A 22,473-nucleotide genomic window follows, 5' to 3' on the forward strand; every position below is an offset into this window, starting at 1 on the left:
TTTCCCCTGGAGATCTTCCTTCTTAAGGCACAGGCATCTCCTTCATGTTTTCTATTTTGCATTCCAACTATGTGTGCCAAGAACATGATATCATAAGACAAAGCTTTTCCTTCCAGTACTTTTATTGTTTCTTGGAATATTTGGGACCTCTTACAAAAGCACAAGAGACTTTGTTCCTATACACATGAAAATAAGTCAAATTCAATGACTAAACAATATTTATTAAAAAAAACCTTTTAAAAATAAGGCTTCATTTCTCTGCTGGCATTGCAGTTTAACAAGGCACTGTTAGTCCCCTCCCTCTTATTTCACTGACTGGTTCCAGCCAGGGGCCCAATGGCCTGTAACTTATAACTTATTTACACTTAAAGTAGCATTAGAATGTTACCTGCTTCTTGCAGCAGGAGAATGAAGCTATTCTACCCCTAATGCCACAGCCTGCTGAATAGTCAGACAGGCTTCCTGTAAATTCCTATCAATCCGTGGTGTCATTTATTACAAATAACGTTCTTAAATACTTAAAACCTAAATAAAATGAGCTGTCTGCCAGGCAGCCATCACTCATATGCTACTGGATCTCTTGTTAGAGCAGAGGGAGAGTTAAAATTAAGAGCAAGCAGCAGTTGCATTACTGGGTGGCATTACAGAGTCAGTACTCCTTGTCCCTTGTGCCTTAGCAGCGTTTTCCAGGATTTTCTTTTTCCATTCTTCATAGTCCTGCTTTGTTTCAGTCTTTGGTCGTTTACATGGCATCTCCTCATCCTCTTCAGAGCCTGTGAGGAAACAAGAAAGCCCATGAGAGGCCACCATGGGCAACATGCTGCTGGGGATAACAGGCAGTGAGCAAATGTTCAGACACCAGCAGGGGCCTGTCCCTGTTATCTAATCCTGTGGTCACTGCTCCCCTCACCTGCTGGGACAGTCACCTCCTCACCTCTGTGTCTGAACACAACAGCTGTCCTGAATTCTAGGACTACTCAGTATAAACTCCACTGTCCTGCTAGGTTCTCTCTGTGCTTCCACAGCCCATGGTTTGCAGGATGTAGAGAGCTGCTGTGAACTGCAGCATCATGGCCCATCACACAACTAAAACATGGAGCAGCAAGAAAGCTCAGAACTACTCCAGTGAGGTGATTTTCATTCACAGATAAACACAACTTACCCTCTTCCTGCTCACACTGCTCCAGGGCAGTCTGCAAGCTGTCAGGTGTCTCTGCAGCCAGTGGAACATCTTCTAAAAAAACAAGTAAGTTGCTTTACTTTTGAATGGTATTTGGGGCTCCAAGGGTGGCCACATGTAATTCTTTGACAGCAGTGCCACCTTCCACAAGTAGTGCTGTCCAGTCAGAGCAGTTCCCTGGTCCAGACTGATACTTGAGTACAAGTGATACAAGAGGTGCCAGCACTTCAAGTATGGCATGGACTGACTGGCTGCTTTAATTAGCAGGCTGCTAATTAGCTGCTGCTGCATTGGTAACCACAATGATCCACCATGTTCATTGCCCAAAACCACACTGCTACCCTTCTAGGTAACTCAGGCAGGATTATCAATTATTTCTTTCCCTTTGATTCCATTCTCACAATTTTTATAGATACCCACAACATGCAGGGAGCTGTCCAGGTATGCAGATGCACACTCTTCCCTGAATTCATATGGCAATTCCCAGTTGCCTTTAGTTGCTTTAGTGCTGGGGTATTGTTCGGGTTTTTATAGGGCACACACCTAGGAGAAAGTAGCAGCTTTTGGGTTAGATTCAGGCAGCATGTTGCAGAAAACATCAGGGGATGAAGACATAGTGAGGCGGGGTAACTTTCAGTGGGAAAGTAAGAATGAAAGCCTGAGAAAGGAAAAAGGAGAAAGAGGAAGCAACAGAAATACAAGGACATTAGTGCATGTATTGTTTTTCAGGCTTTCTCCCCCATAAAGAGGAGCAGAGAGAGCTGCAGGCTCAACAATGGGCAAGAAATATTCCTGACATCTGCCCAATGTATGAGGAGAGGTGGTGTCAGGAAATGGCTGAGTTGGTACCAGAACAGCAAGGCTTATGCTTGTTAATCTTGCAGTGGGGGAAAGGAAAGCACAGGAGTGAGTCAGTCTGAGGAAGATGTTTGTGGTAATTCGTGTGTCAGGTTGCCATGTTAACAGGATGCAGAAACCAAGCAAGCAGGAGGAATCCAAGATAGGTCAGGTAGTATGGGAGAAGCAAGGAATAAATTGCAGCAGCAGAGACTGTAAAGAGCAGTGAGCATTCAAGAAGAGAGGAAAATATTTTTGTCCTTGCCACTTTTTTCCTATTTTCGTCCTTGCTAAGCTATTGCAACTTCTCCAGAAGCAAGGACTGTGAGTGGGAACTGGGCTGCAGGAAACATGTTGGAATGGAGGGCAGATTTGGCTAAAAGGGGACAGCTGAAAGTGATCAGACTGAAATCACCAGTGGAACAGGATGGGGCACTGTGAGGCCATGGGATGGGTGTGCTGTCTTACAGGGATAAAGCCAAACACTTACTGCTGAGTTGCTGGCTTATCTTCTCCAGCTGATTGCACAGCCGGTCAAATATTGCTTTTTTCACTCCAGATGTAGCCAACATTTTAGTTCTGTCCACTTTTTGTTTCAAACACCTACAAGAGAAAGTTATCTCTGTACAAAGCAACATTCCAGCAACTATCACTTAGGTGAGGTGATAATTACTGTACCAACACTGCCTGTGACATGAGCAAGGCAGGCCTTTTTGTCCTATCTATCCTTGTCTCCCACAGAAACAAATCTGCTTAAAAACCAGACCCCTACACTACTCAGTTAATAGAGCTCAACTGAAACTCAGGGTGAGTTCAACTTACATAAGGAATTGTATAAGGAAGAGGTGACTTTTCAGATTTTCAGGGAACCAGGATAAAATGCCATTACAGCAAAAAGCTGAATGTCACTCTGTCAAGAGAGCCCTTGTCAGGAGCTGTGCAACTACACAGCACCTGTGCTGCTGAATAAGACTGTCACAAGGTGTAATGCTGAGGGAGGAAGATCTTTGCATATAAGCAAATTCTTCCCAAGTGCTGGCTGAGTCACACACCTCTCTTAGCTGACACAGGCCTACAGTTATCAGAGCCATCTCCCAAAGGCTAGAGCACCAGGACATGATGGTGTAGGGCTTGGAGTTTTTCCTTCTTCATAATGGCTGCTTCTTGGTGCTCAGAAGCCCTTCTTGCATGGAGCAGTATTTCACCAAAAGCCATAGAAGTTTTTGCTTTGTGCAGTGCACGTTCCAGACTTCGCTATGAGGAAAGGCTTGGTTTGCTCCAGCTGTCTCCATTTTCAGAAGCAGGGCAGCGGGACATGCTAAGCAAGACCCTGAATGCTGGCACTGGTTGGAGTCTCAGCAGGCATTTCAGCCTGTCAAAAGTCTCCCAGGTTACACTCACCTGCATGCAGTGCACAGCGCAGCTGTTATAAACAGGGGTTTGGAGAAATCCAGGTCCACTCGCTGTGCTTCAGAGAGGCTGCATTCATACCTGAGGAACAGCAAGTGAGAGTTGGACAGTGTATTTGCCTCACTGAAGCTGCTGAAATCCATCTGTTGCATGGCAGTTGGCAGCTGAACAGGTCTATTGGAGCACCTGGGCCTTTGTAAGCCAGTCAAACAGAGAAGCTGCTATTGGCTCAGAGGAGCAAAAGAGATGAGGGAAAAGAAGGCAGTTGAGATGATCTCCTCTTCTGGAATTAGAGGTATTTTAAACTGGGGATGTGGATCAAGGCATGTCAGAAAATCTGCTTCTTGTGCTCCTGATCCACACACCACTTTTAGCTCTTCCTAAGATCTAAAATTTACAATGAGATGCTTTGCATAAATCCATCCCTACAATAGAAGGTAGCATTACCGTTTCTTTGATTCCTGCAGTATGTATGTTACACAGAGGAAGGCTTAAATATGGAAAATGACACAGTGGATGTGCAGCACTGAAGAATGTCATTTTTTGTTGTCCACCTGCCCCAGGCTATTTTTTTTCCAGTTTGTATTAAGCACCACCAAGCAAGCACAGCCTTTGTGCTCTGACCTAACAGCATTTGAACATGTGCTGTCAGGGTGACAGCACTGCAGAACAGAGCTCTTCAGGGACTGCTCTGGTTAAAGCAGATGATACAGAATGGAAAATTATAGTTAACTCTGTTGAATCTCCACTGAAGTGTTCTACCTATTGGTTTTACAGATCAAGTGATGTGCATTTTAAGAGATCTGTGTCCCCAAAAGGGAGGATTTATTTCCACTGAGCATTACTTCTGAACTGTGCCATGATCAGCAGTTAAATGAATGACAGTGTGATTCTATGGGCAAATACAGGGATTAGGAGTCCTATTTTTTTACGCTATTCCTAGATGAAGAATTCATGGTTGGACAATGACTTGCTGAGATTCACAGACTAAATCTTTTTAACAGGTCTTCTAAAAAGTGGCCCAGCTCATGGCTGGATCATCAGTGCTGAGAACTCACCTCATTGCTCCAATCAGTAGGAGATATCTGACCCTTTCAAACATCAAGCTCTTTATACATCTAAAGAACAGAGAACCTTACTTGTGGTTCCCAGTGTATTCATGAGAGCTTCCTCACCTCTGCAGGATTTCTGAAGCCATGTTCACTGCCTCTAAGCAGCAAAACTGCACAGCCAAGTCTCGCATCCCCAGCCTTTGGTTCACCTCTAGCAAACATTCCAAAGACTTCATGGAGCTCTGGTAGGTGGTCTTGTTCAAACCAGAGAGTTTAACACAATAGCTCTGTCAAGAAGTCAAAGACAAACCCCAAGAATTAGCAAGATTCCTTCCTGACATCTTAATAAGGCAACCAACACAACACCATAAAGTTCAGTTGCTACATTAAACAAGTTTGTGCAATGAATAATGTATGTTTTGACTGCACACAAAAAGATTAACCACCTAGGAATGCCACACCTTTTAATGCAGTGATATTTTTAGACTGTTTCACTGGAAGTGAGGTTTGACATGTCCATATATGGCCCCTTTATCACAAGGTAGGTAGCGACAAAATTACCAAAATCTGGGCAAGTTGAAGACATAAGCAACATCTTCATGGGGTTAGGCCCAATTAAATTCTCCTCTGCTGTAAATGGACAATCATGAATATGTTGTATCAGGCATTATTTTGACAGGTCACTGCTATTCACCTGACAGATTTGCAGATGGAGGTTTACAGGTACCCCCACAGTGACAGATTCCTTGGAGCAACTGCTTTCTTCCCACAGTAAAAGGAGAGATCTTAAATTTAACATCCTTGCTGGTAATTTATTTGTTACTACAAGAGTAGAAATTAAGCTGAAATTATACCAAAGCAAGCTCAATTTGTGAAGGGACTATGACACTGATCTCAATTTGTGCTGTTTCAAACTCTGAACAGTGAAAGGTCTAACACAGCAAACTGCGGGATCTAGGGGAAAGTTAGTTGTTATATCCCATTCCTGCTCCCAACACACACTACAGAACAATGGTTTTGTTGAGTCAGGCAGAATGCACCAACCAGCCAAGCCACACACTCTTATCTTACTTTGTCAACCGGTTGTTTCATGAAACTCGCCGCCAGGTCCAGGCACATCACAGCACTGCTTGTCGCCGTCATTTGAGCCATTAACCCCGTGCATTTCACCTGGGACAGCCGCAGATACTCCTCAGCTTTTCTGCAAAACACCCAGAACACAAAGCCCTCGTCAGCAAAACGACAGCTACAAGACAGAATGCCCGACAGGACTCGAGCCAAGGTGTCGCAGTCCGGCTGCAGCGCGGCCTGAGAGCCGGGGGTGCTGGAGGGACAACGCCGCCCCTTCTCTGATGATGTGCAGCAGCAGCAGCTCAGCACTGCAGGGCTGGCGATGGCTGTTTCATCGAGCCCACGGCTCTGGGACTTCTACCACATCCACCAGACCCAAGGCGGGCACGGCTGTCCCGGGGTGCGGTGGCGCTGCTGCGGTGCCGGGCACAGTCAGCGCGGGGGAGAGCGGGCCGGGGGGGGGGGCGCGCCCGGGCGGACCCGCTGACCCGGGCGGGAATAGCGCAGGGCCGGCTGTGGGCACGGGAGCGCGGAGCGCCTCGCGGCAGGGCCGGCGGTACCTGAGCACGGCGGGCTCGGCCAGGCCCAGCCGAGCCGCCATGGCCCGCACGGCCCCGCACTCCATCGCCCGCCGCGCCTGGCGCGCACGCAGCCCATTGGCCGCCCGCGCCGCCAATCACCGCCCGCTCCGCCAATGGGCGCGCAGCGCGGCTCTTCCTCGGAGCGGGCCAATGGGCGGTGCGCGGCGCGGCGGCGGGGTGGGGCGGCGCGCGCGGCGCAGTCACATGACGGGGCGGCGCTGGCGGGGGCGGCGGCAGCGCGACCATGGTGAGGGGCACCGGCCGAGGGGCCGCGGGGAGCCGCTGCCGCGGGCAGGGGTGCGGCGGGATGGAGGGTCCGGTGGCCGAGGGACAGGCCCGGCCTGGGCCCGGGGCAGCGCCCTGAGCGGCCCGCTCTGGGCCGGCGGCGCGGCGGGCCCGGCCGGGTGCGGGGCTGCAGCGGGCGCGGAGGCCTCACCGTCCGGCCCGGGCGGGGCTGAGGTGCGGGCTGGGCCCGTCGTGTCGGTGGTAACGCTGCCCGCGGCCTGGGCCGGGTCACTGCCTCGCTGCGTTTAGCCCATTTGCTCGTAGGGCGCAGAGGAAAGTGGTGTTTTTACTGGGGAAACGCGGCCGTACCAGCGGTCAGTTTCGGTCTGTTTTGCTGTGCTGCCCCTGTGCTAAACCCGGGCTTGTGTCATTGCTGGTGCTGTGCACGTGTGCCGTGGCTGTCCGCCTTGCAGCCTGTGCTCCAGTCCCTCCTGACCTTCCAAGACTGCTGTCGTAGGCTTCCCGAGTAAACTTCCTTTCTTTTCCGGCAGAAGAGGTGGTTTCGCATTGGTAAGCGCAGCTCATTAGCGCTCTTTGCCGCAAATGTTGGTGTTTGTTAGGCAGGGAGGCAGCGAGGTGAGGGTCAGCCTCTTCTCCCAGGCAGTTAGCAATAGGTCAAGAGGGTAGGGTCTTAAGATGTGCCAAGGGCGGTTCAAGTTGGACATTTGGAGGAATTTATTCACAAAAGGGGTGATTGGACATTGGAATGGACTGCCCAGGGAGGTGGTGGAGTCGCGGTCCCTGGAGGTGCTTAAGGAAAGACTGGACTCTGGACGTGGCACTCAGTGCCATGGTCTGGTTGACAAGGTGGTGTTCGGCCGTAGGTTGGACTCGATCTCAGATGTCCTTTCCAACCTCATTCATTCTGTGAAACCTGAAATTTCCACATGGAAATAATGTGTATTGAGAAATGCTTTTCAATCAAATGAAAATAAGGGGACAGTCAGGTTTCCTAGTAAAACACAAATATCTTTAATGTGCCTTCAGCGGCGTGTAATATTCAACAAAATTTTAAGTAGCACTTGCTGTAACCACCATAACGTGTTATTAGCCTAAGTGTGGAGTGTAAACAGTACTAGTAGTATATAGTGAGGCAGAAAATAGCTGAATGCTTTATAAAGAAGGGATTGCACAGTTCTTAGGCTTTTAGAAGAGACTTTCTTTTTAAAGTTATATGTATGTTGATGTCTGTATCTTTGGGAGTGGGTAAAACCTGTAGTGTTACTTGAAAGACTGGTAAATACTGAATTGGGTGATGAAAAATTCTAAATCTATATAGCCCTCAGTCTCTGTCCCCCACACAAATATTGTGTGATAGTCATTAATTCAGAAATGAAACTGCTTTTCTCTGCCTGTCATTTCCATGGGAACTGGCTGGAGACTTGTCTGGTCTTGTGGCTTCTTTCTAAGAGTAGCTGTTGTCAGGTGATTCAGAAAAATTAAAGTTACAGATGTTGAACATGGGATAATCACAGGTGTTGAACATGGGATAATTCCCTCTACCAGATTAAGCTCCCCTGTGATTTCCTGTGGCTGAGCTTGGTTTAAACCCTGAAGCTGAATGCTTAAGTACCTTTAACATGACTTGTTTTAAGAGGGCTCTGGCTGGTTTTGATCATACCCTGAATAAAAAGTCCATCTCTTTAATACTTAATAGTGTCTTGTGGCTTCCTGTGGTAGTAAGTACCAGTTTCAACATGTGAAAAATGCTTTTATCTCTCTGGTTTATCTCTGAGCTCCTATACTGTGAGATACAATAGAAGTTCTGAAGCCCACAGTGTTGCAGAGAAAAGCTTCCTGTATGGTATCAAATGCTTATGCCTTTTTTTGGGTAATTCCCTCAATATGTTACCCAGCAGTGCACTGTGTGCATCCAGGCTTCCGCTGTAGGCTGGCAGTGTCCTGACCCGCTGCTGTAGCTCACCCATCCTCTCTTTTGGGTAGCAGTAATTTGAAATGTCTCAACAGTGATGTTTTGGTAGGTGGTCTTAATAATATCCAGCTGGGAGGAGGCAGGAAAACCTCCTTGGGTAAATGTCATTTGTTGTGGTATTCAGTACAGGCATGGGAGCAAATACAAGGAAGTGCCATGTGGAATAGGCTGTAAGCACATCAGTTAGCTAAAGAAAAGGACTTCTGGAGATTAGATGACAATGCACTTTAGAATGGAATGGAAGCAAAACCTTTTACTCATTATTATTTATACTTTGCATGTAGCTTAAGGTACCTGTGTGTCAGAACGTGAGCTTTTAGGCTTGAACAAGCTCCCTTGAACTCTGCTCTCAGTACTGTGTCATTCTTGAGTACTGCAAGGTACCAGATTTTCAAGTGAAATATGTCAGCACATTGGTTATTATTTTGGGCCATCTCTAGAGTGCAGCTTAGTGTCAAATACAGAGCTAAAAATGAGTCTCATGGAACTGAGTGTTGGAAAATGAGTAAATCTTACACAGTAGGTGCAATGTTTGGTTTGTATGTTCAGGAGTAATTGCTGTTATGAGGATAGGCATGATCCAGAATAATGTTTGCTGCTGCAATAATACATTTCCCTAATAGTTATCTGCAGGATAACTTGTATTAAGTACTCTGGTCAGCTGGTTTGAAGCTGTCTTGGGTTTAAAAAAATTGTTTTCCAAGGCAACTTACAGTTTAGTAGCTTACAGTTTACTTAACAATTTACCTTTTTATTAAAAAAAAAAAGCACCAAAGAAACAAAACCTGAAAGGAACAAAAAAAGCACACCAAAAAGCTCAAAAACCCAAAAGCCAGATTTCCCCCCTCCTCTAGATTCATCTGCTGTGAGTTTTGACTTCCATAACTTGCATGTGGTAACTTATGCTAGCCTTATCTTCAAAGTTAGCAAAAGGCTTTTGTCTCTTGTGCAGAAACTGCTGGTGCAGCTGGGAGAGGCAGTCCTCTGTCCCTTCTGCATTGCTCACTTGCATCCTTGTTGCTTCAGAGGAAAAAATGAGTAAAGCAAAACTCTTCTCATCAACTGTATTTTTTTTCTTCAACATTGCCGTGTATGTGGTGTGGGTATAGCTCAGACATTTTGTGTAATCGTTGTAAATTGCTTCTCTTGTGTTCATGCAGGGGTTTATACCTTGTTGTGCATGTAGTTGACCAGGCAGGATATTTTGTGCCTCAGTTACAGAGTACTGCTGCTTTTGCCCAGTGTCAAAGCATCTTCCACTTCAAAAGCTTATGTTCAAGATTATTTTTGTAGATGTGCCTAGGACTCCATGGTTGCTTTTTTAATGAAATGATACTTGGAAATACCATCTTGTGTTACTAGGTTGGTAATTTAAGTGGAAAATACAGAACATAAACAGCTTTATTCAACATGGAATCTGACAGAACTGTGTTCTGATTCAGTGTGTGCCCGGCTGGATGTCACTGGTAGGCTTTTGCTGTATGTTCTCTTTCCTTCACTTGCCTTTTGTCACCACATCCTCAAACTTCAGGCATGTGTTAGCAGGATATACGTGTCTTGATGTGGTCTTGTGTATCACTTGATAATAACCAGATTATTTTTGGGAACCCCTACAGTTCTAAAGCTGAAAGAGTTCGCCTTCTGAAGTTGGAAGAAAGGGGTAAGCTGATGAATATTCAGACTTTGAAAAGTAAGAAAGAGTTGGAACTTTTTCAGTAGTGCTGCTGTTAAGATGTTTTCTATTCCTACAGAAGTAAAGCTGATACAAACAACCCTTCAAATAACACGACTGCTCCTGTTGTATGCTTTTGACAGTAGTGTAGGTTATTTTGCTACGGGTGCCACTTCAGACATGAAATGTAGTGTCCTTGTAGTAAAGACATCTTTGTTTAGACTGATGGCCTTCTCAGTCTTCAAATGAGCACTGATACAAATTGAACTTCCCTCTTTCTTAATTCTCTATATCTTGAAGAGATACTGAAGAAATAAGTTAATATCTCCTGTTAACATGAAAATGCTTCTGTTGATGAATTCAGTACTTAGTGTTGAATAGAGTGTGGGCCCTGACTGTTCAAATTCAGAGCAGAAATGGAAGTATTCTGTCTTCTGTTAATGCAGACAGAGTTTGATGTAAAGCTGACACTATAAATGAACGAAACTCCCAATTTTTCCCCAGCTGCTGCTAAACTACAGCGGTTAAAGTTCTGTAAGAAGATACAGATGTATCTGCTGCGCTCATAGCTGGTATCATGAAAGCAGTAATCCCAAACTTGTAGCCATGATTCCATAACCAGCATGTTTGCACACCAAAAATAAGGAAACCAATGCACATGGACTCAACCAAATACTTCTTGGGGTTGTAGCAAGTAAGTGTATGTTTCAATAAATGCTTTGGCTTGGTGTTGCTGTTTAAAAAGCCCTCTTTTCACAGCCCCGCTTGCAGTGTTTGGTATGGTTTTAGGCTGAACTAGGTGAATGGTAATCTATTAATCAGCTGGGCTTGTCTTACAGCTTATTTGATGGTTTATAGCCTTAAGTGCTCTCCAAGCACTACCTGGCCCCGTGAACAGCTGGGGATGGAAGAGCAGGGCTGGTAGCTATGTAAACTTAATGCCCATCAGGAGAAGAGGGCTTAGGAAGTTGTGGTCAGTGTTAGCATTGCTGCATTGTTTCTAGCTGTGCTTTCATATAGATTTGATGTGGTCGGAACATAGGACATTCAGCTCAGTAGTGATTCATTTTCTCTAAAGCACTGGTATGGGTTCAGGGGGTTGTAGAGTGTAGCCAACATTCTGGTATAGACATAATTCAGCAAGTCTGTTATGTGATGTTCTGGTATTGATTACTGCACGCGAGTCCCAGCACTGTCATTTGACGTTCCTTAAAAGTCTGATCTTCCATTGAATAATTAAAGCTTAGCAATTACAGCAAACTTCTGCTGGCAGAACATACTTGTTTCACAGTTTGAGGTTGTCTGAGGATTTGTAGCTATTGAATTGCTGGGGAAATAGGATCATCTAGCCATGGTTACTGCTTTTTCCTTATGCTTAAATCATTTTCAGAAGACCTGCACATAGATTAATTATATGTAGAGAGAGCTTTGTAAGAGGTGCAGTTAGCACCTCTAACTAGCAGAGATGGCTTTTTCTGTGGACGAAGTACACTTCTTAGTTGGTTGTTGTCCATAGTTGGAATATTACTGAGGCACAGAGTCACAGAAGTGTTGGTTGGAAGGAATCTTTATCTCATATAACCTCCTTGAAGCAGGTTTGTCACCAGTGTTGGATCAGATCAGCCTTGGTTTTGTCCACCTGGGTGATTGCAGAGCTTCAAGAGCGGAGTTTCACTGCCTGTTAGGGCATGGTCAAGGCAAGAACAGGATTGCAGAGCACTCTCTGTTTTCTGTATGTGGAAGAGGATAGTGGGGAGATTTCAACTGCAGAACAAGAACTCAATTAAATATGGGAAATAACAGGGGTATGAAATGTTTCGTAACCATTAAATTGGTGTTAAAGTAAAACTTCTGTGTTTTAATGAAGGCCTCGATTTTAATCTCAGTCCTCAACAGATACTTCTGGGGACTCCATGCATGGGGCATGTGGGAGTTGGTACTGAAGACAGAGTTTTTAAAAACATTAGGGTGATGTAATTCATGGCTTTCCAGCTTGTTTCTGAAATGCAGTTAAAAAGAGGAGACCAGGGACCTTCTGAGCACAGTGGATGAAGGGAACAAGTATAAATAGCTGAGAATTTGCTGTAGGCTCAGAGAACCTGCTGTGCTAAATCACTGTGTGCTTGGTATTTGTCAAGACTAGAGAAGATGTAGCTGAGATACCACATCAGTGCTTTTATCTCCCACAGTATTTCATCTGAAAACAAACGGCAAGATTGAGAGAAGTGGAGGTGTTGAAGGCTGATCCCGAACAAGAGGTGGATGGCAGTGTTTCCTTGTAAAGTCTTAGGAAGAAGGCTGGGTGCAGGTGGGGACAGCAGTAGGGGTTCTGATCTGTGTCAGTTCGGACATCTTAGCAAATAGCTTAAAGATGCTTGTAGAAACTGATCTCATTATTCGGGTAGAGGGAAGGGAGCAGCTGCAGAAGGAGAAGGCCTGTTGTAGCTGGATTGAGGGGAAATCTAAGGATGTAAGCAATGGATTTATTTAATATTTTAAGAAAGTGCAGTATGAACCTTGGAAAGTCAGAAGGTGGTGAAAACTTCAGTTGAAGGCCTAGAATGTGCCTCTCCGAGGGGAAACGAGAGTCACTCTGACAATGTGACAGAGTGACTGGGACAAGGAGACATGAAGAGTTGCTGTTTCTCTTCAGCTTTCTGTTCCTGTCTGCAAGTAGTTTCTACCTTCTGGAATGCACTAACTGTACTTTATCCTTTGCTTATCTGAAACTTGTCCTGAATGGAATGACATGGCTCAGATAGCAGTTGAGAACTTGTGACTTGTGAGCGCAGAAAGCATCTGTGCAGTTGCAGTGTGTGGTCTGGGCATTGCTTTGAAGCTCTGTGGACAGAAGTAATAACAGTGCTTCCTCTCAGCATAGTCATGTCTCTGCATTCTCTTGGAGCTTTTCTTCTCATGTACTTGCACTGGATTCTTGACCTCTAAATGTCAGAAAGGAAAAGTTGGCCCTGCTCTGTCCCCATGGCTTTGCTCTCCAGGAAGCAGGGGTGCTCACAGGCTACCTGTAACCTCCCCTCGGGTTTTTGCAGAGCACTTGAACTTTCTCCCTTACATGTCACACAACCATTGCTGACAACTCTTGAGTGGTCACACTGCAGTGTCACTTGCAGTGCATTCTAAAGTGTGGGAATCCAGTTTTAGTCAAGTCATAAACAGCTTAATAAAAATAATTGAATTCAGTTTTGTTTGGTTTCTTTTTTCCTCCAGCCAACAACACAGCAATCTCCTCAGGATGAACAGGAAAAGCTCCTGGATGAAGCCATTCAGGCTGTGAAGGTGCAGTCGTTCCAGATGAAGAGATGCTTGGTAAGAATGTGACTTAAAAATGCAATGAAGCTTCTTGTCTGCTAGGAATAAAACAGTAAATCAATACCAACCTCTAGTGCTGTGAGGAAAATTAACCCTTTATGCATCTTTGTGCCAGACCCTTTTCCAATAAGTGAGGCAGCTGCTCATTGAGAATGAGCCTTGGGTATTCTTTGAATATGTCTTCCTGATTTTGCTCCAGTATTTGACAAGATAACTTAAAGATGTACCCTTATAATTTATGTGCTTGCATTTAAATAAACCTAAGATGAACTTTACTATGAGATTGTTTATGTCCACCATTCTGTTGTTTTTTTCATGTAGCCTTTTCTTGGTGTGACTGTCAGACTGAGAGGCTGCTGATGAATTACCTGCTGCATAGGATCAATTTTGTAGTGATTAACTGTAGAGGGACGTGTGAATTCTTCTGTGACTGGAAAACACCACTGGCTAGTGGTGTGTTGAGATTTTTATCTTGGAATTGTAGCCAATTCAGGCAGATTATGTAATCATACATAGCTTTCTTGTGTTTGAGAAGCCTCTGTTTTTATTAGGAGAAACTGCTTAAAGTTGTATTGAAAACTTAAATACTCCTCTTTTCATGTGGGAACTTTGTTTGCAGCCAAATGACAGTAGGAAGAAATTTAACACCTCTTCCACTTTTGTACTCAATGGAATGCTTTGGAAATTTTTAAGTAGCTGCAGCTGAACTTTTCACTGCTATCTGTCATTAAGTGACAGTATAAATACACTAAGTGGGTCACACTAGCAATTCTTTTTTGTTCTCCCTCAAAACTTACTGCTATTGCATGTGATGGGTTGCTCAAGTCTGTATAGGTGGTAGAGTAGAGGTCTGTGGTTGTATCCTGTGATGCCAGCTGACTAAATGCATCAGAAGTGTAAGTTAGATGCAGACTAGTAAGTGGTGCCTTTCAGGGAGGTGTTTTTTGTGGTGAGAAGTAGGGGAGGGTGTTGATGGGAGTGTGTATTGTCTGTCTCCTAGGGGTTTCTAGGAGATCTGTGAGATCTGAGCAAATGACAGACCAGATTTGGGGGAAGGGAACCCTTTCCTTTTTGCTTACTCGATAGAATCTGAGTATTGGGTGGAGATTGCTGCATAAGCAGAATGATTTTAGATTTTTCTACCATTAGTATTGCAGTTTATTACTGTAGCTCTGTCTTCAGAGGCATCATCTTACTGCCTTCAGGTAAAATGTTCACTTAGTTAGCGTGGGTGGTGTAGTACAAACTAGATACTAAATCACTTGATTTTTTTTTTTTTAATAGGTGAAAAATCCTGCAGTTGCCTAGTTTCATTTCTAACAGACTTTTCTCTTTCTTCCTCTGAAGGACAAGAACAAGCTCATGGATGCTCTGAAACATGCTTCCAACATGCTTGGGGAGCTGCGGACTTCTATGTTATCTCCAAAGAGCTATTATGAGCTCTGTATCCTTTCAAGAGGAAACTAATAGTTGAAATGTTGAATTTGGAATGGGATGTTCATCTGCTTTTTTTGGTATAATGGTATCCTGTGTCAGATATTTATTAGCACTTTTCTCCTCAGTATTCAATTACGTGTATATATCGCAGGAGAATATATACCTTGCTCACTGTGTAAGTTCATTTTTTCTATCTGGTAAAAGCAAGTCTTTTTTGTCTTTAATATCTTCCTCTGGGAAATTTCAGGAGTCTAGTTCTAAAAAAATTATCAGCTCTGTGAAACAGCTCTTTTATTCCCTTTTCTAATATGCTAAAAATTGATTGAAGGCTTGGGGTTAATCTTGCACACTTATCCCAATAGTGATTGCTGGTTCAGGAGTACTGCCTGCTTGGGCATGTTTGTATTTGGTACAGCATCTTTCTTCCTGGGTGTGCAGATTACTATGAAAATGTTGTAGACATTCTAACTTAAAATCCTTAACTATGAAAAAAAGACATGGCAATTTCTGATGAGCTGCACTACTTGGAAGTCTACCTGACAGATGAATTTGCCAAAGGCAGGAAAGTGGCAGACCTTTATGAGCTAGTACAGTACGCTGGAAATATCATTCCAAGACTGTAAGTGTGTATATGTTGGTGTCTGGCTTTGTTTGCTTTTTCTTTTTTAAACTGGTGAGTAGTTGTCCAACTCTGGGTTCAGAAAATGATTGACTTCTCAATCAGTTTACAATGGTCAATAGTATTTCGGCTTGTCTTAAGAGTGGATTACTGTGAAACTTCTGGGATTAGGCCAAGAGTGCAGGTGCAGAAGGGCAGTTGTTCCTGTCAGTGTGTTAATTTTGCACATGACCAAAATGAAAGCACTTTAATCTTGGAGTCAAGTTGGATTTGGGGTAAAAAACTGGTCAGTGGAAGATTAACCAAGTACCACACTCTGATCAGGGAGATTGACTATGCATTTATTAACTGTTTGTGTTACCTGAGGATTAGATCTTAGCATCTCCCACACAGTAGTTACTTCATAGCCTTCTGCCTTTTTAGAGAATGAGAAATGGGAAGAAGCTGAAAGTTTGTGACTTCACTCTTAGAGTCTTTGTGTTTCTGAATATTTTTTTTTTTTTGCAAAGTGATAGCACGCCAGAAATGATGCTGAAGGCCTGTAAGGCTTATCTTTAAATATGTGACCGTTGGGCTGCAGTACATCTTTGACATAGTCAGATTTAGATTTTGCTTGGTGCTGAAGTTTTTCATTCCTGACCTTGTGTTCATGCCAGGAAGAGGCTCTGGACACACTAGGCTGCATATTCATGCAATTTCTGGAGTTGGCTGATGGCTACCACAATGTCTTTCCCCCTGTGTGTAACCATCAGAGTCATCTTCCTGTCTGCTTGTAGACTCTGGTTCTCTCTGGTGAAACTTGTGGTGCTTTCTTGGAGGTCCTATGCATGAGGCTGAGGAACATGCAGGGAGGGGGTGAGGCCTCTAAACCTGTAGGTTCTGAGTATTGTAGTTTTTGTCTTCTAAGCTGAAGGGGAGTCCAAATGTACTGGAGCACCAGTCTTCTGCATCTCACATATTCCTGCTGCCTGTTACCTGATGCAGAGGTGCTGAGGGAATGAGTTCAAAGCGAGTAGTTCCTATCCTGCTAGAGTACAGTGTGAAAGAGGTTTAACTACTTCCCCATCATAGGTTACTAATCTGTGTGTGCCAGAGCTGTTTTCCAGCGTGGTGGGATGCTGGAAGTATAAATGAGCTAGTCTGAGAGCATTCAGAGCTTTGTGAGCATTTACACATTCAGTGTATCAAGCATTGTAATGAGGTTTAGTGGCTGTTCAGACTTGCTGTGCTCTGTAGCAGAGAATAGGAGTTGAAAGCTGACTAAATATGCAAAATTACGGGACCCAGGTGATAATTTTATTGCTTTTTTTTGTGCTTTGGTAATCCTGCCATAATGAACAAAAGGAACTGTTGCCTTTAAGTGTGATGTTGTTACTTAATAATTTATTGTTTGACTCTGTGCCTTTTGCAGGTATCTGCTGATAACAGTAGGTGTTGTCTATGTCAAGTCGTTTCCACAGTCCAGGAAAGATATTTTGAAAGACCTGGTGGAGATGTGCCGTGGAGTGCAGCATCCTCTTAGAGGCCTCTTTCTTAGAAACTATCTCCTGCAGTGTACCAGGAATATCTTACCAGATGAAGGCGAGCAAGCAGAGTAAGAAGGATGGGCTATAACTTGATAAAATTACTGTTAATAGAGCTTATTTAAACTTTCTGTTGACTTTCTTCAGATATGGGAGAAGTAGATATGCTAGAACTCCATAGACTTGACAGGTGTTTTGTCCGTTAAGAATTCCCTTCCAGCACTAAAGCTTCTCACAAGTGAGGATATGAACCTTTCTTATGAACCCAGAAATCCCACCTCACACTTCCCCACCCTCTAATCTTCTTAAAACTTGTATGTTCACCAGTGGCTGGAAGGATGAATACCTCTGACAAGCTTTTCTGTTCTTAACCTCTCACCAATTGCAGTGAAGAAACCACTGGAGACATCAGTGACTCGATGGATTTTGTGCTGCTGAACTTTGCTGAGATGAACAAACTCTGGGTGCGAATGCAGCACCAGGGCCACAGTCGGGACAGAGAGAAAAGGGAGCGTGAGAGGCAGGAGCTGAGGATCCTCGTGGGAACAAACCTGGTTCGCCTCAGTCAGCTGGAAGGGGTTAATGTGGAGCGATACAAGCAGGTGGGATGGCTGTCCATTCTTTCTGACTTCTGCCAACGTTTTTGCAACTAAACTAGTTTGGACTTCCAGATGAGCAGCTGGAAGTGTTATAGCTTTGCTAAAAGTTCAGTAATCCAAGTGCTCCTCAAACTCTTCATCTGAGGAAAAGTTCTGAATACTGTATACAGTGTGTTCTCAGGCCAAGGACATGATTCACGCGTTGTCCTGTAAGTCTGTCTGTAACAGTGACAAGAAGCTCTAAAGGTTTCCTTCCCAATTCCCATTTTCCTTGCAGAATAATGGGTTGGTCTAAGGGATGTGTACACATCCAGTGTTCTTAGGTAGACTTCACAAGTTGTGAGGCTGTCCTTCCCAAAGCATTCAAGAGAACTGTTATTGTGTGAAATGACAGTGAAGGAAATGTATTATTTAAGTCTGTCCCTTGTAAGTTCTACAGTACAGCTGCTGAAAATGACTTTGAGTGGTGCTGCTGAGACCCTGAGTTTGTGCCAGCAAAGTCAGTAGCACTGACTTAAGAAATCAGAGCTTGCATAATGTATGAAAAGGACAGACTTCTGACATCAGTAGATTTTTTTTCTCCAAAGGATGGAACTGCAGAAAAATGGGACTTTTTATCAGAAAGCTTTTATGTAGAGAATCAGCTGAGAACTGTTCGAAATTCTGCTCTGCTTCGATTAAATGCATGTGTGAATATAAACCTAGAAGGTAATTGTAAGATCACTGCAAGACTTTCCCCCCATTCCAGATTGTTCTGCCTGGAATACTGGAGCAAGTTGTGAATTGTAGAGATGCTTTAGCTCAGGAGTACCTCATGGAGTGCATCATACAGGTGAGCTGCTTAAATTCAATTGCAGTGATGGGACACAGGGACACTTCTATATGCGTAGGCAGATTCAGGCAGCTTTCACATCTTCCTCATGGACTGGAAAACTTCATCACTGGGACTTGTGCACAGTGGCTTGTCCTATATTTTTTACCAGATGGGCAGAGTGGAGATGGGTCCATTTTATGCTCCTTCTGTTGCAGTAGCTTGTAAGCATCTGAGCAGCAGTGCCTGTGTTGTGAGTTGTAATAGATAGGCGGGCCCTCAAGTTACCCATTTGTCTTACATCTCTTGCTTCATGCATTTACCCAGTCAAGGTCAGCTTCATAGGCCAGAGTGTATTTACTATGTGGCTATCTGCTTTAGAATTATTCTGTTGCATTTTACTTCTGTGTAACAATGGGCAAATTCAGTTTATAACTTGATGACTATTGATCTAAAACTTCAGGTTTTCCCAGATGAATTTCACCTCCAAACCCTGAACCCATTTCTCAGAGCCTGTGCTGAGCTGCACCAAAATGTGAATGTGAAAAATATAATTATTGCTTTAATTGACAGGTGAGTGACCAAGGGGGTGGAAATTGGCTCAAAATTAAGTTTGTGTTGTTCACAAGCAGATGATAATTCTTCTGTCATTTGAATATGTTTAATTTCTGATACCACTTCACTGTTTCAATGTCTTTCTATCAGCTGTAATTAAAGCTGTGAAGAATATTATTTCTGTAGCTTCTACTCTCTGGACTCTGCTTTTACAGCTTCCAATGAAACCTGCTTTATGGACTGATTAAAACTCGTAAACAGATTAAGCCAGGAAACAACCCATTTGGTATTGAGCAGTTTCACGCTTCTAAACTGAAGTGACAGCAGTGCCCTGCTTTGACAGCCCTATCACTCATAGGTACCTCTTGAAAACTTGAAGATCCTAATGGATAAATCATATATTAGGGATACTTTACTTTGCAGGTTTGATCAGAGACCATAACAGTGCTTCTTCAGAGAAGAGCTAGTAGGAAATGGAACTACCTTCTTAATTCTTAGCTTGCCGCTAACATCTTGACTGTTCTTCCAAAAGCACATTTTTCCTGTGGAGGAACTGCTTAAAACTGCTTGCACTGAGGTCAGATTTGGGGGAGAAATCATAGAATTCTTTAGGTTGGAAAAAACTGTTAAGGTCAAACTGAAGTTTTAATTTGTATGCTGAAAGGAAATACAGATTTTCAGTGAGTACCTGCACTTTCTTGCTGCAGAAAGGAAGTGTGCTTGCATGGCTTCTCAGCCTCAAGAAAAGCCTTGTCCTTTGCCTTTGCACACAAACATGTACCTTCATGTATCTGGTCCATATACTGGTGTATGGGCTTCAGTTACTCCAGGGACCTTGGGTCCCCTGGCATTCGGCATTGGGTGGATTACTGTACCATCTCTAATGCCTGGAGAGGACTTGTGTGTATTGGGCATGACTGGTATAACTTAGGGTCTTGAATTGTTTACTTACCAAGTCTGTGGTTTGTTTTCTCCAGGTTATGTCAGATTGATTTGTTCAAGACTTGGTTTTTATTGGAATATCTTTCAGTATTTGTGCATTTGTCAGAGACATTGTGCTGCCTTCATACTTCATATAGAGATGTTCACAGGAGTTGATTGGTTTCCCACACTTCCATGCTGTGGCTCAGATTTTTCATAGTTTTGTTAGCTTAAAAAAAACCCCCCAAAACTGTAAATCCCGAACACCACAAAACCCCCAAATCCCAAGAAATGTTGCCTGTAACTGGTTTTTGAGACTCTCTTGATTACTTTTAAAAGAGGTCACGGGATCTTTTACTAGGCTCTTACATTGGAGTGTGGCAGTGTCATTCTTGTGAGAAGGCTTTCCTTGTGTAGCTTTTGCTGTCGTGTTAAACTTCGGTATTACCTCCACAGTAAGTTTTTTGTGTTCTTACTATTACAAACACCAGTAAGTGACTGACCAGTAGTGACCCTCTGTCCTCCCAGACGTACCACCACTGTGGTTTGTTGGGCCACTGAAGGCTTCCAGAGCCCTCTCTTTGGGCTGTACAACAAGGACAGAAGGGTGGCAGCATGATGATCTTTGTAGTATGGCAGCTTGAGATTTTGACTGTGATGTTACTGCAAGTGTTGGAGCATATGAGTGGATCTGTCCTTGGAATCCATGCATGTAGGGAGGATGTTGCTCTTGTGTTTGTGTTGGAGCTGGTAGCAGCAATGGCCAAGAGTTTCAGCATTGTGTAGTACAGATGTGAAGCAGCCTGGTAAAGGTTGTGCCTCTTGTCATTTCTCATCTTCGTTTCAGCTGGCATTGAGTAATTGAATGTGAACATCAGTGACTGCTGAAGAAGCTTGTGAAAATTTTATCCTTATTCCTGTGGGGCTTTCCTGCTAAAGGAATCTCTGCGAGTAGTCTTGCTGCTTTGGGATCTTTGTTGCCTTACTAAACTATTCATGGCTTTTAATTATGCTGCCATCTGCCTGCAGCTTGTTCATACCTTGTAGTGTTGCTGGCTTTACACCCAGCTGTTGCCAAGGAAATCTGCTGTGTGCCTCTGAGAAAAGGCAGTGATTGTTCCTGGCTTTAGAAAGTCTGCTTCTTACCACCCTAATCAAATATAAGAGTAGTTCAATGTCTTATTTTTCTTGGCACTGAAGTTTTTTGGGCTTTTCTTATCTATCTCTTTATTTTAGACCCAGAGTTCATTCAGAATCAAAATTTAGAAACCCTGTAGAAAGAATTTTAAAAATTCTAATATGTTGCCTTTTCCTAAATATTTTTGTAGTTCTTTCTCTAATTTAGAGTAGAATAATCTCAATAATTAGAAAGTCAAGGTAGCAGTGCTGAGCTTCTTAAGCTGCAACTTAGGTAAGGTGTTAGTGTTCTGATAGTGATGCTTTTTGTCTTGTGTCTCATTTTTGCAGAAATGATGGCTGGCATGACTTTGTCCTCTTACAGATAGAAATACCTGTTATCTCCTGAATGCTTGCTGGATAGCAATTTTGTGCTCCTCACCCCCCCCTTCCCCCCAAAAGTATTCTTCACTTATCTGTTCTTCTCAGTTCTCTTTGTATTTTGTTCTCTGCGAATAGTGTAAGTTCCAAACATGTTGGTGTGTCTTTAGAGACAAAGAACAGTTAAGTCAGCGTATTTCTTCTGTGTGGGTTTTTTTTTTTTCTGGAGGCTGTTTTGTAGAGAATGCTATTGGGCGTCTAATTTCAGTGATATCACTGAGTAAATGCAGGATATTTGCTCTTCTGTCAGCCTACTCTATACCTCTTTATCTGCTGGAAAAAACAGAGCACTTGCTTCTAGCTGAAGAACATCAATTATGGAGTGTCTTTCCTGTTCCTTCTTCACCTTGGCTTTTCTGTCAGCACTCTTTTCCAGGACCAATAGTTACCAGGCTCAGTTGCTCATAAGGCTTCTGACTTCCATTAATTTCCTTTTTGCTTGTAATAGAGCTTCCAAATATACCTAAAGGACTTGCTTTTTCTGCCAGTACCTCTTTCTGGTCTGTATTTGAGGAATAGAAAAGCTATCCTGACCAAGCTACTTTCCTTGCTCTGTCACCAGGTTAGCTTTATTTGCACATCGTGAAGATGGACCTGGTATCCCAGCAGATATCAAACTGTTTGACATCTTTTCACAGCAGGTTGCTACTGTTATACAGGTATGTTTGGTATCCCTGCATGCAGTTTTGAGGGTGTTTTTTTGCCAAGTCCTGTGTTTTAGTAACAACTTCATGCTGTCTTAAATTTCAGTCTCGGCAGGATATGCCCTCAGAGGATGTGGTGTCTTTGCAAGTTTCTCTCATTAACCTGGCTATGAAATGCTACCCAGATCGAGTGGACTATGTTGACAAGGTGTTGGAGACTACTGTGGAAATATTCAACAAACTTAATCTGGAACAGTAAGTGTCTCTTGCATTTTCTTCGGCATGGCAATTAATACCCTAAAATCAGGCCTTCTGCATTTCACCATGTTTGGTAAGATAGCAGAGCCATGCTCTGGATGTGTAAGGTCACTGCTTTTGGACCGAGCTGCAGCAGTCCTGATAAACTCCTGACTAACCACGACTTGTTTCCCTGTGCATAAGTTGTGCTGTACAGCC

The 22,473-nt window shown here is 43.6% G+C and overlaps 2 protein-coding genes across 3 annotated transcripts in view; one reads left to right on the forward strand and one right to left on the reverse strand.

Moving 5' to 3' along the window:
- Nucleotides 1–103: 103 nt before the first annotated feature.
- Nucleotides 104–6,187, reverse strand: ORC6 (origin recognition complex subunit 6). 2 transcript variants are annotated; one of them, XM_039558468.1, is made up of 7 exons: nucleotides 6,111–6,187; nucleotides 5,551–5,680; nucleotides 4,603–4,766; nucleotides 3,419–3,508; nucleotides 2,508–2,620; nucleotides 1,163–1,231; nucleotides 104–773 (listed from the first exon to the last, which is right to left on the reverse strand). In XM_039558468.1, exons 1-7 carry the CDS (start codon nucleotides 6,173–6,175, stop codon nucleotides 607–609), a joined length of 798 nt encoding a protein of 265 aa, XP_039414402.1. In that variant the 5' UTR covers nucleotides 6,176–6,187; the 3' UTR covers nucleotides 104–606. The 2 variants fall into 2 exon arrangements, with proteins under 2 accessions (XP_039414402.1, XP_039414401.1); XM_039558467.1 differs by having other exon boundaries at nucleotides 105–773; nucleotides 1,163–1,234.
- The window catches only part of VPS35 (VPS35 retromer complex component), a 25,806-nt gene continuing 9,190 nt past the window's right edge, over nucleotides 5,858–22,473 (forward strand). Inside the window, 10 exon segments of the mRNA XM_039558465.1 lie at nucleotides 5,858–5,950; nucleotides 13,250–13,348; nucleotides 14,699–14,795; nucleotides 15,284–15,407; nucleotides 16,819–17,001; nucleotides 17,319–17,532; nucleotides 18,278–18,361; nucleotides 18,804–18,913; nucleotides 21,936–22,032; nucleotides 22,124–22,272. Of these exon segments, the coding sequence (XP_039414399.1) occupies nucleotides 5,873–5,950; nucleotides 13,250–13,348; nucleotides 14,699–14,795; nucleotides 15,284–15,407; nucleotides 16,819–17,001; nucleotides 17,319–17,532; nucleotides 18,278–18,361; nucleotides 18,804–18,913; nucleotides 21,936–22,032; nucleotides 22,124–22,272 (1,235 nt within the window). The 5' untranslated portion in view covers nucleotides 5,858–5,872.

The sequence above is a fragment of the Corvus cornix genome, chromosome 11 (genome assembly GCF_000738735.6).
Source record: "Corvus cornix cornix isolate S_Up_H32 chromosome 11, ASM73873v5, whole genome shotgun sequence".
Lineage (NCBI taxonomy): Eukaryota > Metazoa > Chordata > Aves > Passeriformes > Corvidae > Corvus > Corvus cornix.